We start from the raw sequence: 17989 nt of genomic DNA, 5'->3' as shown, positions 1-17989 counted from the left end.
ATATATTTGGGCAGACATTTAGAATTTTCCTTATAAATTCTAGGATGTTTTTAATACTGTATCTGTACCAATTTGAATTTTCTTTTCTCCCAGGACAATGTGGTCTTCTGTAATTGTGAGTTCTTTTCACTTTGGGGATAAGTAATCTCTCCATGCGTTTTTCTAGGATTTGCACACATTTGGGGCTCAGCCACAGTGGAATAATATTAGTGGTGTGTGTGAGTGGTGGATGCCCTCTCCTGGCAAAATTTGGCCTATTAGAAACACATTTCATGCAATTCTAGGTTATTTTACATTACTGTGTGTTATAAACCCCTCTGTGAATTTCGCCTATGTTAAGGGAGTATGTTGAACTTGGAACTGAAGTTCACTGTGGTGGCCAGAGATGGCAGATTTCCGACATATGCCCTGATCCTTTAATGTATCATAAATGGTACAGTACATTAAATCCAGGCTGCTATTTGGGAGCAAATCCAGAGTGGCAGTTGAAGGTGCAAGATGATAAAATCAGTGAAACATTCAACTCAAATAAAATATTTTTTTCAATAACAAGAGGGCAAACATGTGTTGTAAGAGTTGTTTTTATTGTCATCAACATTAACAAATCCCATAACCAGACATGGGTGTTCTTTTTTTACATGGGGGGGGGGGGGGGGGAAGTGGGGGGAAAAGAAGATCCTTAGTCAAATCATGATCAATGCGGCTCCTGAAAAAGCTTGGTACCAACCATATGATGGGAAAAACATGTTATGATTTCTCTCTTATAAATGCAGCCTGTTATATTACATATTTTGTGTAACGTGGTCAAAAACCAGATATTTTTCTGATAAAAACTAGAAAATCTGATATAGAAAGAGAAAGGTCGACTGGCTTTGCAAGTACTTACTACAATTTTCAGCACAGAATCCATGGAAATAGAATCAAGGAATTCTTTTCAGCAAGTGAATACAAAATATGTACCTCCCCACACAACAAAGGAGATACATATCAGAACTACTTTGCACGTGAAAAACAACTTAATTAGTTCCAACATTCAAGAATTTGATTTTCTCTTAATATTGGTATCAAAATGAAAACGAAATGTTTGTTCCATATAATATCTCATCATTTCCATACTGGGTGTTTGTTATTAAGGCTCGTTGCCATTGACGCTCTTCTGATGTTCAATCCTACTCCTTCGCAGCATCTCTATGTGCTTGGCTCTCATCCATCCATCTCTTGAAAGGGTCACCTGTCCCAAACTTGAGGAGAGCAACCTGAGGACAATTATCAGAGTGACTTAGCTACACATGTAATGACTGCTCATTTAGGGCTATATCATCCATGCATTTTACAATATGATTGTGCAAGTCCAATTGTTCTTCGACATACTTATTATTATTACTATTATTATTGGGTGGGCTTGCTTAAGCAAGTCCAACTATTGTTCTTCATCATACTTATTATTACAATTCTTCCACCTGCTGCTCCTCCTACAACATTTAAGCTATTCACATCAATCCAAGTATAAAACATGCAGAGGTCTAACTTGTGTTGCTATGACTTGGTTTTGATACCTATTAAACAATACAAACTTGAAAGTGCACTTTTAAACATGGCAACTACGGAAACCAAAACATTCAAAAACATGCCATTTTTGAACCCCTGCCGATCTTACACCTTTTAAGCTATTAACACCATTTCAACTGTAAAATGTGCCAAAACATGCAAATTATCAGCTACGATAAAAGATTTTTGATACCTATTAAAGTATTAAGCTTTTTACTTATAACTCCAAAACTTCTCATCCAGTTAACATGGTGGATTGTTGATTTAACATTCTGTGAGCTCCATTGTTACTGCAACTGCTATGCTATCAAATCATTTCTGGATAAATGTTAGGTCACATACTTTAATTGTTTCAAATGCTCCAAAAGAAGCAAGTATCAGCTTTTTTGATTCACAATTTCTCAGGCCAGCAGACTACAGGATTGACAGGGCATAATGCTTGCCAATTTGATTTACAGTTTGTCTTGTGAGTCATTCCTAATGTTTTGGCTATAATGTTGACCAATTTGTTAGTAGCCTACAGTGTGCCTCTTATGTGAATTTATGCAGCATTTCTGTTTGCAGTTGAATGCTATTACATTTTTGGTGACTTACTTAGCTAACTTTGTAAAATTCTTACCAACTCTACTAAGTTAGCAAACAGGTTGTATTTCTAGTCTGCAAAATACAACACTGTGCTAGCTCAAACAAACATCATAATTTCAGCTACATGACTTTCTTCTCTTTTACCTGTATTCTGAACAGTCTTGATGCATTTTACCAAAACATTCTAAATGGCCAGTTTCATCTAGTCCCTGCTGAGAGCTGACAATGTGTGCATTGCTAGTGCTGACTAAAATGGAAGGGATGTTAAATGTAAACAAATTATATAATTGGTTTATTTGATTTTGTTTTACTACCCAGAGCACGCATCCTATGACTAACATCTGCAAGTCGTGGTGACAGACGCATAACTCCTTAAATCACACCCATCGTAAAAACAGCATTTGAGGGAGAGTAGCAGGGCTAGATTTTATGCACTACATAGGCCTATACCTGTCTCTGACACCATATTGTAGAGTAGAGGCATGGGACTGGCAGGGGAAATTCTCTTCTCCTGTCATAGAGCCTAGGAAATTGTCCTAACCCTAAAATCCATCTGAAATTCAAACCCCAACTACTGTCTTGATGAAGTTTCCTCACTTCATTCTGTAATCCATAGTTTACATAACATTTCACACTATTTATTTCAAAATACCTCTAAAACATTTCCGCCCCTTCTCAGGCAGAGCTGTTGCTGTACATAAGAGCTTCAGTAGAAATAATGCGTGATGACCACAGTTGGTCCCTTTAAAACACCTTGATAGCCTATTAAAACAATTTCCTCTCTTCATCTAGCCGTTCATGAGCTGATCTGCTATAGCCTACTCTCCCTCGCTGTCCCTCATTCTATTCCTACCTGCTCACTCTCATTATCCTTGACGCCCTTCTCAGATTAATTCTTGTCATTGCACTTGGCATGTAAACATTTTTTGGATTGATTCATGAAAGCTCTCATTTCAATCATGTGAAATACGTTTAACATGGCCTACTGCTGAAATGTATGTAATCAACTGAGAAACATTATATTGCTATGAGTTAATTAATATTCAATATTTCTGTCCACCCCACCAATTCAATGGTAGGGGAAACACTGGCACATATATTCCATGCCATGAATTTATTTGATCAGTTTCCATTAAGATATGATTTGTTCTAAATTAAGCTTATCCAAGGACATCATTTCAAATGTATCCGACCTGACAATAATTTGTCCTTTTTCAAATTTAAACTACTACAACTCATCGGCTACTCCTCACGTAATTCATCCAGGATGCCATTATTGTTAATTCAGAATAAAGAAAAATGAATTACAAAAAAGAATAACAAAATAATAAAAAAAATACACTAAAATATACAATTAATATCAGTCATAATTTGGGCAAGTGAAGACGCAGATATGAGCTACGGTAAGGTGTAAGGTGGTTTTGTTGGGGTAGATCTGGTTGCCAAGGGAGAGAATTGTTATGTAATCATTCTAAGAATGAGTTCTACACGTCTCATGCTGTTTTTATTTAAGAGTCCTTAAAGTTTCATGGCAGTTGCAGTAACAAAGGAGCTCTGAGAATGTTGACCTAAATCAGTTAACTGGATGAGTTTTGGGATTTACAAAAAGCTTAATAGTTTAAAAAGTGTAATATGTATCAGAGAGATTTTATCTGGGTCGACATCTGGAGTTTGTGGCACATTTGACAGTCGTGACCACCCTGTCATGGTGCCCCACTGGTGGAATGAGCTTCCCACTACTGTCAGGACTGCAAAATCACTACCGATCTCTTCAGGCTACATCTTAACAGTCCCTCCTAAAGACCTCTTCACCCCCACTACCCCCCCTGTACTAACCCTACCCCATACCCCAGAGACCTCTTCACCCCCACTACAAGTGATCTCCTGTTAATAATAATAATACTTTAAAAAAAGAAAAAGGTTTCTGGCATTACGACTTCCAATGGCCCCTGGTATGAGCATTGATTACTTTGTCTTATGATGTCTGTTGGATAGATGATTCACTTATTTAAACAAATGTATTTGTTGTAAGTCGCTTTGGATAAAGGCGTCTGCTAAAAGCCACAAATGGAAATGGAAATGGATCGGTGTGAATAGCTTGAAAGGTGTAAGAGCAGTGGAGGTTCAAAAATATAATCTTTTGGTTGTGTACTTTCAAGTTTGAATAGTTTAAAAAGTATAATGACTTTGAAAAATATAAATTGAAGTGAGTTAGAGGTTTCTGCAAGTTGGATTGGTGTGAATTGTGTAACAGTTGTAGGAGGAGTAGCATGTGAAATTGGAATACTAATAATAACTAGAAAAATAAGTTACAGAAGAAACTTTGTGGGCTTGCAAAGTCTTATTTTGGAAGTGGAAAAGGTTTAAAGATGTTTAAATAGATAGATTTGCTGAGTAGTTGAAGGAAAGTGTTATTATGGTCAACAAATTATTATGGATAAAGTTAGAGATTGTTTGGTTTGTTGTTTGGATGGATGCATGCTTGGTTGGTTGGTTGGATGAATGGACAGATGAAAGAGATGATGGACAGATGAGAGGGGAGGTATAGATCAATACAAGTAAGAGGTTAATCAGTATGGGCTATACTGAGTGAAGCTGTAGTGACTGGTGAAAGGATGATGGCTAGGTAGTTGAAAGGTAAGATAGATGTAAGGTTGGAAAGATAGAAGGTTAGATAGATAGTGTATTAGAAGGTCATATGTAGAATCGATAGATAGATGGATAGACAGGATGAGCCTTGGGTAGTTCAGTGGAGTGGGTAGAGTTGGTTAGTTGAGTGGTAGAGTTGGTGTATTATTGTGTAATCATTCTAAGAATATGTTCTTCAGGTCTCCTGTTGTTTTTATTCAAGAGTTCTGAAAGTTGCATAGCAGTTGCAGTAAAATGGTGGCTCTCAGAATGCTGTTGACCAGATGAGAGTTACAAAAAGCTTTTTATCAGAGTTGATCATTTGGAGGGTTTGGCACATTTTACAGTTGAAATGGTGTGAATAGCTTAAAAGGTGTAAGAGGGGCAGTGGTTCAAAAATGTAATCTTTTGGTTTTCATAGACCTCCATGTTAAAAAGTGCACTTTCAAGTTTGTATAGTTTCAAAAAGTTTAATTGGCATCAAAACCAAAAGTGCTAAAGCAAGCCCACTAACAATAAGTATGAGCAAGAACAAAAGTTGGACTGAAGCAAGTCCAGTAATAACACTGATTACATCTCACCTTGCAACCACAAGCAGCCTATGCAGGTCGTCAGCGGAGATACTCTGGGGGTCATCTTTGCGCATATCGACAAAGTCGTCCTCAACTGCCTGGGGGGCACAACAGCAGGAAAATATTATGAATATATCAGGTACAAATATGCAGGCACATGAACAGTAGAAACAATAGAGTAATGGACACTTCGGTAAAGAATTGTTTTGGAACTTATTACTTTACCCTCTATTTTTTTTATATTGCAACAGCCAACTTGTCTCAATCAATATACTGTAAGTCAGAGTTGAAAAGATTCATGCTTTAACCAACCACCAGGCGGCATCATTCAGCAATTCTAATGGTGGGCTTGGTGTGAAAAAGTAGCTCTTCACTTGCGTAATTTGTGAACTGATATTCATTTTATATTTTAACTGTCCTCCACCCATGAAATTGGGGAGGGGACTATGATTCAGCCTCTGTCCGTTCGTATGTCACACACTTTATCACCGACATCTCTGGGTCAATTTGGACACAACTTGGGTGAATAATGCGCCAGCCATACAGATTGTTTAGGAGTTTTGAGGTGATTAAAAACATCATAATTGCATGCAAAGTGGAGAGCTAGGAGTGTAGCCTTAATGCAGTAGGCCTATAGCTTAACGAATTTGCGAATAATATGTTGAGTGAAGTCTGTAGCATACTGTAATTTAATACTGACACTTGGCCTATATCAATACGGAAACCACAGTGCTATAACCTAGGTTTATAGCCAGATGCATTTGTAACCAAATGATTTGGCTGTGAAAATATTTTGACACAGCTAACAAATGGGAATAATATTTTGGTGGAAATATTGGCTGTGCAAATATTGTGTCATAGCTTATTGGTGAAATTTGTGTAAAAAAAAGGCTTCTTTTATCGGAGTTAATACGATAGTAGCCTAATTTATCTTTGGTCACAGAAGGTGATCGCACCAAGAGGAAAGCCCTCCCTGTGCGCAATGGGGACACAGCACTGTAAAACAGACAACCAAATGTCAGTGAAATAAACGTCTTGCTTCATTCACAAACTTCTCCATCACTCTCCTTTTATGGAGGGGTGCTACATCATTTGTGGAGGACAACATGTTCACTGTACACAATATTCATTTAGAACAAATCATGTCTTCATGGACACTTGATAAAATGATGTCAGACATGGAATATATGTGGCAGTGTTTCCCCGACCATTGAATTGATGGGGCAAAAAAATCAGAAATTAACACCAAATCATATGAATTAACTCATAGCGCTATAAATGTTTCTCCGTTTATTCCGTTCATTTCAGCATTAGGCTCAAAAAGTTAACATGCTATGCAATGACAAGAATAAATCTGATTCAGGGCACAGGAGTGGCAACACCTTAGTCCCAAAACATTTGAATTTTCAAGTATGAATATGTCTAAACATGATAACCAATAATTAAACAATACGATCCTTGTTGCCATACTGCACTAGAGAGTGTGTTTCATGGCTAGTATATGGATGATAAATCCCCTGGAGTTGTAGGTGTAGGCCTGTCAGGGATAGGCACTGAACTTCCAGCTCTCCATCCCCGCGTCCCTCCAAACTGTGTATTTTTCATAATGTATTTTACAAACCAGAGGAGAAATCCTGATAACAAAACAGCATAAAATACTAGGCCTACAACACAGCACACTCCTGTCTAGTTGGTTGGTTGGGTCAACGTAGGCTGTGCTGTGCTCACAAAATTATAGGCTTATCACTGATCAGACAATTGGTACGGGAAAGGAGGTTGTGCGAGCCCCATTGTTGAGAGGCTACAATGTTACAAAGTTCTCAGAACCAGCTTGTTGATGCAATATTGCAATGTCGCCCCATGGTTTTCCTCCAATCAAAGTGGAAAAGATAGGCCTACATACTGATAGGCATACGGTGTGAGAAATGCAGCTGTAGGCTGCGCGAGGATTGTGGAGGAAAAGGGTGAACTGTCACTGTATCTATGCTTGGGGAGAAGGCGTATGGAAAAGTGCAAAATATAACCAGACATTATAGGCTACACATTAAACGGTTGGCGACTTGGGTGGGCTGGATTCATATGATGATGAGGTCATCGTCACAACTAAGTCAATTAACGTCAATCAGGGTAATCGTTGATTCATGACAGCTTCGGGTCTTTTACAGTCTAATGTAGGTCTGCAATAGGCTAAAGTCATGTTTAAACTATCTCAAATATGAACTGTTGATTAGAAACTATGCTGAAAACAATGTTGAAGTGCATGAAATGTGGTTACAGGAGACCACATTCACCTGCAGGACTCCCAGACCCTCCAACCAAATGATGACTGAATTTATGCGCCAATTTGGGAGGAGTGCTCTGCTGCATCTCTCCCCCTCTACCCAACCAACATAGACTCACCGAACACTTTATTAGGAACACCTGTACACCTTCTCATGGTGGAGGTGGTGTAATGGTGTGGGGAATGTTTTTTTGGCACACTTTGGTTAATACCAATCAATCATTGCTTGAATGCCACAGCCAATTTGAGTATTGTGACCATGTGCATCCCTTCATGGCCACAATTTACCTTTACCTTACAATTTACCATCTTCTAATGGCTACTTCCAGCATGATAATGCACCATGTCACAAAGCAAAAGCCATCTCATACTGGTTTCATATTAACAACTTGACAATGAGTTCAGTGTTCTTAAGTGGCCTTCCCAGTCACCAGATCTGAATCCAATAGAACACCTTTGGGATGTGGTAAAACGGGAGATTCACAGCTTGAAAGTGCACCTGAAAAATCTGCAGGAATTGCGTGATGCAATCATGTCATCATAGACCAGAATCTCAAAGGAATGTTTCCAACGTCTTGTGGAATCCATGCCATGAAGTATTGAGGCTGTTTTGAGAGCAAAGGGAGGCCCTACCCAGTATTAGTATAGTGTTCCTAATAAAGTGTCCAGTGAGTGTACATCAGCCTTAACTTTGAAGTCTGAATATGAGATTATCATAATGCCATTGCCAACCTCCCGCTTGCTGGGTTGTTAGGAGACTTCGTATCCTGGCCATTGTTAACAAATAGGTGGGGGAAGGTGAAGGGAGAATTAAAAGTCCAGGCATCTCTGTCACAGCCATCTTCTCATGTCCTATATAGGCTACCTTTCGATCCTGTCTCAATCCCACTGAAAGACCCCCTACAGAGGCAATCTGAACTTTTCAGGTAAATCGATACCCAAATTAATATGCAAGACAGTGGGTGGCAATCATCCCCATCCATGGTCAGTGGAAGACTCAAATTAATAAACCTTTACCATCCCTCCTCTGTTATCCTACCTGTTTTTTTGTTGTTGTTGTTTTTTTAAACATTTTATCATTGTTAGAATTTCGAAATTGCAAATAGACCGCCAAGTAATTAGGATGTTGATTTCCCCCAAGCACAAATCTGTCTCTCCTCACTTATAACACCATCGAAACTCACATCATAACAGTAAAAAAAAACATTGCGCATAACAAGGCAGAATAGCATGATGGGAAGGTTTGTTTTATGCGGTCCCGATGTGGAAGTGTCTCACTAATATAGGCTACTATTTAGGAGGACATAGGGAGATAAGGGCACAGATACCCTTCTCCCAACTTCGGCCATGCCCCACAACAAAATTCTGTTTATCATAAACATATGTCTACTATAACGCACACAAAATACTCAAAACTGATCCGGCACATATTCATTCTCAGAAATGTGTACTGTACTGTATACAAGTTGGCATTGAAAATTACATAACCAGGGCATACAATTAACTTTGGTCTAACAGCCAAGGTGTCTGGTGGATGAGAAAGAAAATCACCGGCCACTGATTTTGTTACCAGACAAATGTTTTTTTAAACCAACATTATGGCAGAAATAACATGACTCCTGACTTGCTCCCTGCAGAGGCTTTAAGTTTTGCACCTATCCCTGTGTCAAAATTATGCTACATATTTCCTGTGCATGTATCTAAATTGCTGTCTAGTGCAGTTACATTTGGCTGTGAGTAAGCAGTCAGCTGGAGAAAGCAGGTGTAGTGGGAGAGTTGTCACAAATGTTGAATCCACAGAGACCGTTATTTGCGGATCGCACTAGTTTCGACTGAACTATAGCATTTGCAAACCCTTATGGCTACCTACCAAAGTGGCAGGTAAGATTTACCCGCCGAAGCCAACCCGCATTTGGCAGGTGTTATTTTTTTCCCCTGGACAGAACACAGCCTTACCTTTGTGACTTCGTCAGAAATGCTGTAGTCTAGGGTTCGAGCCACACTCAGGTACACACGGAACTTGTTCAGCTGTGACGACACCTGCGCCATATGGATGGCACCAAGGTACTCCTCCAGGTTGGGTGGGGTCAGCTGGGGCTGCAGGTGCACCTGACAGTCTGACTGAGATGACAGGGGGGTAAGGGAGATTTTCAGAGACAATGCCAGAGAAACACATATACAACATGTTATAAACAAACCCTCAATGAGTCTGTGACTCAGTGTGTACACAAATTATGGCTTTATATCTGCTTATTTCACAATACTTATTCAGTATATAGACAGGAGCATGAAGCTCTAACCATCTGCCCAGACTGCCCACCTTGATAGCTGTTTATACAATCTGATCTTCAGAGCAGCCTAATAGATGGCCTATCCTGACACCTCTCCTAGGAATGTCCTCATTGCACAGCTGCAGCCATGGCAACCCATTAGACACACAGGAATAGCACACACCACATTCCTTAGCCTCACTGTGTTGTGAAGAGCCCAAGTCCAAAGCCAAACCAGGGAGCTGCTGGGGACCAATGGGAGGTGAGACTGCAGCATGACGCTCAATGGAAACAACCCCCAGTGTTCGACATGTGTCAGTCTCATGAGAGCCTGGCTGATACCAAACCCCTGGGAGTCAATGAACAAAGTTGCGTGTCTGGTCGGTCTGAAGAGCAATAGCCGAGGGTTCAAAATAATGGTTGTAATTTATTACCAAAAAGTGAACAAAAAGTAAATCCAGCAAACTAGACAAGACTGACAAAACAAAAACACTCAAATTGATCAACACTTGATCAAATTGAAAGAAAAGAACTATACAGGACTGATGCTAACCACAAAAGAGTGAGCAGGTTGGGTGTACTAGGCTCAACAGCCACCCCATGAGCAATGCCAAAGCTAAGCTCCTGAACAAACATTTGCACAGGTATTTAAAGGCCACTCCCGATGGCAACACCTATGGCCAATTAACTTCTAAATCTAATTAACCAAACTTACAGACTAAACTACATGTCTTGGGCAGACAATACCTGGGCTTTAGCAGCACACAATAATAGAGTAATAATCACATCCATAATAACAGATCCTCATTTTAAATATATATAATATAAATATACTGGAGCGCATGCTCTGAGCCCGCAAATACGCACACGCACTAGCACACTCTGGTATGTGAGGCAAGTGGAGTGCAGCAGCGGCTACCCCAAACCAAACCCACAAAAAGGACATGAAATAAAGAAAGGTTTGCCTTGTAAGTTTAGCGAATGTTTGAGCTCAAACACTGCATCCACTTTGAGAACATAACTAACTTAAATGACACAAACTCAAGGACAAATTATTAGATGCAACGCGAACGGAAGGTTACTTGCATGTTTGTGATGAAGCAGCTAAACACGCCTTCATCACAGAGTCTAAAGGTGCATCGCCCTCCTACATCGCCCTCCTACTAGGCCTAGACCCTTTTGTCCTTACCGGCAGCAGGGACCGGCCCTCTGACGCAATGAGCACGTTAATATTGCAGGGGAATTCCATCTGGTGGTAGTTGAAGTCATAATCAACCTTCTGCCAGGTGATTAGGTTCCCGAGGGCCGTGATGTTCCGCACACCTACAGCAGGGCACACATCATTATTGCCTGATCTTAAGGTACATTAAAAACACCCTAAACAAAGTGTGCAAGACACTCCAATTTGTCTCCAACTAGTTCCCAGTCAATGCAGTACGTCTCAGTCTTCGCCTTCTAAACATAGCGTGTGGTTTCCGGAAGCCTCACCTGGGGCATCCAGCTGACCCTGCTCCAGCTGTGTCTCGTCCAGGAAGAGGGAGGTGTTCCTAGCCAGCTGTAAGGCTCCACTCCTCAGTCGGTTGGCCACATAGTCCTTCTTGGGCACCAAAGACAGGTTGTTCATATTGTCGAGGCTCATATTGAGACGGTACGACTACCGGGGGAAAAGCATCCACAAACAGTTACTTCAACATTAATTGATACAATAAAGTAAAACTGTCAACCTGAAACAAAACAGATCTCAGATTCCAAAAGCCAAATGTTAAGCCCTTAAACCCATGGAACTCACAGCTCAATAAAAGACTGTTGCCTTTCGGTATTAGTCTTTCAGAGGCTAATCTAATCTCATGTAAAAATATGTTTAGTATTTAATGAATAATAATTTAAAAGAAAGGCAGGCGGTGTTCATGGGGGGGTGTTCAGGAGGTGAGTCACTTCTCAGATGGCACCATGTACAGACAGCTGGATACGTGTTTGTGTGTGTGGGTATGGATGCTGTACATGAGTTATGTGTCTGTCTTGTGTATATGTAGGTCAGATCCACACTGGAAGATTTTAAGTGGGCCTGAATGAACTCCAAGAGATGCTCAAGTTTAAACTATTTAATCTATTGTACAATTATACAACGGGTGGTTTGGAATTCCCATTGTTAGAGCCTATCCTGCCCATGGTATATTAGACAACATACACATGGCCACGTCCATTCCTAAAAAGTGCCATCGTTTATGTTACCTAGCGACGCACACTACTACTACAACACAAACATGTAGGTTAGTTGGCTAGCTAGCTATCAAACCAGCTACATGAGCTGTATAAATTGTCAATCTCAACACTTTCAATCCAGCTTGTAGTCAGCCAGCTACTGTAGCTACTGTTTGTAGTTTCTAGCTGCCAGACGTAACAAAGGCAACATTGTGTCGATCACTTCCAAGCACAAGCCACTATGTGCAGCGCAGACTGCAGGCAACATACAGTATATCTGCCATCTAGCTTTGATCTCATCCCCCTTCACTCTTGGTATACAATTTATGAAATGTACGTTTGGGTAGTTTTGATTTAACATGGTAGTCAGTAGGAATAGAATTAATGCCTTAAATTGCACTTGACAACCAGTGAATGTAGCATCACGTTTTGTTGAAAAATTTATGGTTTGGGAATTAATCTTGCTTTTAAATTATGGTAACCCGTTAGTCCATGTGTTATGACATTTTTATCATGGCTGTGGTGATCTACTATATGTATTATTGCTTAAATAATGAGTATCTTTGCTCTAAGGTTATTGGCCTCACTGATGAAGAACCAAATAGACCTTGTATGTCTTATGTAATACATACAGTATTTACACTGAAAATGAGCCAAACATGTTTTCATGTCATATAAAGCACTTTGTAAGGGGCACAGCGTGTTCACTCACACACGGCACGAGCTGTTGGATGATCTGATAGAACTGCTCCAAGTATGAGGAGCCAAGTGGACAACCACTCAGGTTCAGGCTGAATTTACCCAGGGGAAGGACATCTCGCCTGGCATACCTGTGACGAGACAACATCGCAATGAAACACCTTTGTCTAAAAATAAATGATTTAAGATTTAAGGGGATTAGCCATGCTAAGCATCACAGACGGACCAATCCACTTACACATTAGAGATGAGGTGCAGTATGAGGTACTCAGCAGCCAGTCCATCTCCCAGAAGAACATTGGTGAGGTAAGCAAGCAGCTCTGCCCTCACAGATGCAATCTCACTCAGGAAAGACAATATAACTGAGGGGCACAAAGGTTACACAACAGTCAACACAATAGCTAAGCTATACTAAGTGAATACAATTGCATGCATATATTTGATGTAGAGGTGAACGTGTTGTAGTCTTACATGTGCTGTTGTCCTCCGTGAGGGCAGAGGGCAGTAGAGGGTTGTTCTGTTGCAGTGGATATGCATAGAGCATGTGAAGACGGGGCACTAGGGAGGCAGGCGGGCTGTGGGCTCTCAGTTCCTCTGCAGTCTCCATGCACTCAGTAGGATCCAGCAGTGACAACGAGGTGTCTCTGTGTGTATACAGATTGCTGAGCAATATAGACAAAGACAGACAGACACACATATATGTGTGTGTGTGTGTATATATATATATATATATATATATATATATATATATATATATATATATATATATATATATATATATATATATATATATATATATATATACACACATAGTACCAGTCAAAAGTTTGGAAACACCTTCTTATTCAATGGTTTTTCTTTCTTTCTTTCTTTTTTTTTTTTTTTTTTTCTACATTGTAGATCGATATTGAAGACATCAAAACTATGAAGGAACACATGGAATTATGTAGTGAACAAAAAAGTGTTAAACAAACCAGAATATGTTTTATATTTTAGATTCTTCAAAGTAGCCACCTTTTGCTTTGATGACAGCTTTGCACTCTTGGCAAGGCGTTCTTCACAGAGAATGTAAGAGTGGCGCTGAACTTGGTGGTGCCACTATATACAAATTTCAAGGCAAATTAAACTAGATATTTAGTAATGATAGAGTAACTATCTTTGATTGCCAACAACATCGTTGTAAAACTAAAGAGAAAGTGTTATGATGTTCCTCAGTGAATACAGTATTTTAGCTGTATTTTTTGCATGTTTTGACATGAATAAACACAAGTCGGTTTTTGATAATGCAATTCAGCGCCACGCTGTTCAAAAATCCTGGGGAGAATGTATGTATGTGTGTGTGTGTGTGTGTGTGTATATTTTATACAGTGGGGGAAATAATTATTTGATCCCCTGCTGATTTTGTTAGTTTGCCCGATTACAAAGAAATGAGCGGTCTATAATTTTTATGGTACTTTTATTTTAACAAATAGAGACAGAATATCAACAAAGAAGTCCAGAAAAAACACATTATATAAAGTTATAAATTCATTTGCATTTGATCGAAGGAAATAAGTATTTGATCCCCTACAAACCAGCAAGAATTCTGGCTCATACAGACCGGTTATATGCCCATGAGGCACACAGATTACTCCTGTCACTTTAAGAAAGTACTCCTAATCTCTGTTTGTTATGGGTATAAAAGACACCTGTCAATAGAATCAATCTCTTCCATTCCAACCTCTCCACCACCATGGGCAAGACCAAAGAACATTCAAAGGACATCAGAGTAAGAGTTGTAGACCTGCACAAGGCTGGAATGGGCTACAAAACCATCAGCAAGAAGCTTGGTGAGAAGGAGACAACTGTTGGTGCAATTATTAGAAAATGGAAGAAATACAAAATAACCATCAATCGCCCTCGGCCTGGAGCTCCATGCAAGATCTCGCCTCGTGGGGTAAGGATGATCATGAGAAGGGTGAGGGATCAGCCCAGAACTACACGGGAGGAGCTTGGTAATGATCTCAAGGCAGCTGGGACCACAGTCACCAAGAAAACCATTGGTAACACACTACACCGTAACGGATTGAAATCCTGCAGTGCCCGCAAGGTCCCCCTGCTCAAGAAGGCACATGTACAGGCCCATCTGAAGTTTGCCAATGAACACTTAAATGATTCAGAGAAGGCTTGGGAGAAGGTGATGTGGTCAGATGAGACCAAAATTGAACTCTTTGGCATAAATTCGACTCTTCGTGTTTGGAGGGAGAGAAATGCTGAATGCTACAATCCCAAGAACACCATCCCCACAGTCAAACACGGAGGTGGAAACATTATGCTTTGGGGTTGTTTCTCTGCTAAGGGTACAGGACGACTTCACTGCATTGAGGGGCCAATGGACGGGGCCATGTACCGTAAGATCTTGGCCGAGAACCTCCTTCCCTCAGCCAGAGCACTGAGGATGGGTCGTGGATGGGTCTTCCAGCATGACAATGACCCAAAACATACAGCCAAGGCAACAAAGGAGTGGCTCAAGAAGAAGCACACTAAGGTCATGGAGTGGCCTAGCTAGTCTCCAGACCTTAATCCTATCGAAAATTTGTGGAGGGAGCTGAAGCTTCGAGTTGCCAAGCAAAAGCCTTGAAACCTTCAGGATTTGGAGAGGATCTGTAAAGAGGAGTGGACCAAAATCCCTCCTGAGATGAGTGCAAACCTGGTGACCAACTATAAGAAACGTCTGACTTCTGTGCTTACCAGCAAGGGTTTCTCCACCAAGTACTAAGTCATGTTTTGCTTGGGGATCAAATACTTATTTCCTTCGATCAAATTCAAATGAATTTATAACTTTATATAATGTGTTTTTTCTGGACTTCTTTGTTGATATTCTGTCTCTATTTGTTAAAATAAAAGTACCATAAAAATTATAGACCGCTCATTTCTTTGTAATCGGGCAAACTAACAAAATCAGCAGGGGATCAAATAATTATTTCCCCCACTGTGTGTGTGTGTGTGTGTATATATATATATATATATATATATATATATATATATACACACATACATACATACATACACACACACACACACACACACACACACACACAAAATGAAACCTAATCCTCAAGGCTCTTACTTTTCTTCAGACACTGCACTCAGGACCGGATTGACGGAGAGAATCCCATAGACCTCCAGTGTGTCATTCAGTTTGAAGCTGTCCCATTCCTCATAGACCTGTCAATAAGGGACCTGGTGACTGCAAGTCAATGGGACCTTGATTCCACTCAAATAGTAATTTGGTAGATAATTCACATAGCCCACGTGAAGTGATCACTGTATGATTGTGTACCTTCACTAGACAGGCTGGGCCCGTCTCCTCTGGCAGGGGGAAGTTGAGGTTCAAATGAGATGAACAGTCTAAGGGGGATGTTATCTGGCTGGAGGAGGGGGCTTCTGTCTCTCGCCGTTTGGAGTCCCCATTGCCATGGGGATCTGTCAGGCCTTGAGGCCCTGCAGAAAGATGAGAGAGCAGTTATCATGGAGAAAACTGACAAATGTACCTGGCTTATCCATCCACAACTCCACCTTCATTTAGGTGTATGTTTGAGGATTGTCCATACCAGTGTGTGGTTCTCTCTGCTTCTGGGGCTGTGTGTCCATATCATCATCTTCATAACTGCGCTTCTGTCGACTTGGGATGTAGGAAGTAGACGGCACCACTCTTGCTTGGCTAGAACAGGCATAGCTGTGTGACAAGAGTTAAGAAAACTGTATAGATTGACAACCTAACTATAACAGTAAATTCTGATTCCTGCTTCATCATAAACATTATTTATGGATTGTAGGCAAATTAGGACAACCAAAATAAAAAGTTGAGTTGAATATATCATAGCAGACAGAAAGGATATCTCTTTAGCCCATGGGTTTTCGCCTGGAATGGGGACACAATAGAAGGTCTGTCTCTCTGAGGTCACAGTGTTTTTGGAATCCAAATACACCTTGAGATGAAGAATACAGGTAATCAAGATGTAGTGAATTTTGTGTTACAATTACTACTTGATTTTAACAACAAATAGTACATTGTAGACATCCATTATGCTGTGTCAAGGTTAAGGGGGTGGACTTACCCCACATTCTGTGACGTCTTTGTACTTCCCACATCTCAAAACCTGAAAATTGTCAGACAGTTACAAGTAAAACACTACTTTCTTGCACATGCTTTATTCCCCTCTGAATATCATAAAATCTATCACGATTCACAAGTGTGAAAATATATGGATCACAGATTCCTACAAAAAGTGTCACAAGTGTGTGTGATATGGTACATACAACAGCTACCAAAGCAAGGAGTGCTTACCGTGGTCTTGGTTGAGGGGTTCACAGTCTCATAAGCCCCCATGTAGAACTCTGGATCAAACATGTCTTGGACTAAACAACGGAACTTCACAAGGCTGTTGGGCTTCAAGTAGTGCAGGGGGACATCATTTAAGGAAGGAACCTAAACATGAGCAATATTACAAAACGTGTAGAAACAAAGGTATTTCTGTGTGTGTGTTGTGTAATGTATGACTAGATCAATACCCAATTGTTAGTCAAATATGAATGAGTCATAATTTGTCATCTTACCCAGGTATGAGCTTCCTCTGCTTTCAGCTGTTCTCTAAAGTATTCCAAGACTTTTGCTTCCCAATCTGGGTTTGAGTTCCTCTGGGCTGCAAAACAACAAAACACAACAATCACATCCCCCTTCATAGATTCATCAGCGTGGTGTTGCCTCACTGGTGCTTTCATGAAATGTTACATGCTAAGTGCGGCAGCTAGTTGACGTTGGCGAAAGTGGGAGCTACAAAGCAGGGAAAGGTAAACATATCAAAACATTGACACAGAATCAACAGTGTCACAAGCAGAAAAGCCAAAGTTGCTTGCAGACACAGTCACAACGACAGGAGATGTGCTATCTGGCCAAGTTCTCAAACCAGCATGGGTAGCATACAGAGCTAACGTTAGATAGCCAGCAATTCCATCTCAATTTGTTTTCTTACCAAACATTCCTTCGACAACGCCCAATGGGCTGTTTATCCAATCATGAGTGGAAGGCATTTTTGCAGTAACCGTTATGAGGACCGACAAAACAAATGTGCCCCAATTTCAAAAATTATAACTTTTTGCCTAGCCGCAACTTTCCGACTTCCAGACAGTGCAGTTCTTAGTGGCGGGAAAATTGCGTCACT

At 40.3% G+C, this 17989-nt stretch overlaps 1 protein-coding gene across 1 annotated transcript; it reads right to left on the bottom strand.

Annotated features, from left to right (window-relative positions):
- Positions 1–588: 588 nt before the first annotated feature.
- Positions 589–17959, bottom strand: mcmbp (minichromosome maintenance complex binding protein). The gene is made up of 16 exons (XM_083694973.1): positions 17801–17959; positions 17385–17470; positions 17116–17256; positions 16886–16927; positions 16667–16756; positions 16379–16505; positions 16108–16268; positions 15895–15992; positions 13257–13429; positions 13024–13147; positions 12799–12916; positions 11373–11538; positions 11074–11207; positions 9571–9735; positions 5343–5431; positions 589–1256 (listed from the first exon to the last, which is right to left on the bottom strand). The coding sequence occupies exons 1-16, from the start codon at positions 17856–17858 to the stop codon at positions 1130–1132; spliced, it is 1899 nt and encodes a 632-aa protein (XP_083551099.1). The 5' UTR covers positions 17859–17959; the 3' UTR covers positions 589–1129.
- Between the last annotated feature and the right edge of the window lie 30 nt (positions 17960–17989).

Source organism: Argentina silus (genome assembly GCF_951799395.1).
Source record: "Argentina silus genome assembly, chromosome: X".
In the NCBI taxonomy this organism is placed as follows: Eukaryota; Metazoa; Chordata; class Actinopteri; order Argentiniformes; family Argentinidae; genus Argentina; species Argentina silus.
Note: the sequence above shows the minus strand (reverse complement) of the source record. Positions and strands in the feature narration are given on the sequence as shown.

What these genes read in the sequence shown, in the direction of transcription:
- mcmbp (XM_083694973.1), bottom strand. Translation starts at nt 17,858, where the DNA reads ATGCCTTCCACTCATGATTGGATAAACAGCCCATTGGGCGTTGTCGAA. An exon ending in AGTGCAGTGTCTGAAGAAAA is followed by an intron (nt 13,430 to 15,894) that starts GTAAGAGCCTTG and finishes GTATACACACAG; the next exon opens with AGACACCTCGTTGTCACTGC. An exon ending in CTGCACCTCATCTCTAATGT is followed by an intron (nt 12,917 to 13,023) that starts GTAAGTGGATTG and finishes GTCTCGTCACAG; the next exon opens with GTATGCCAGGCGAGATGTCC.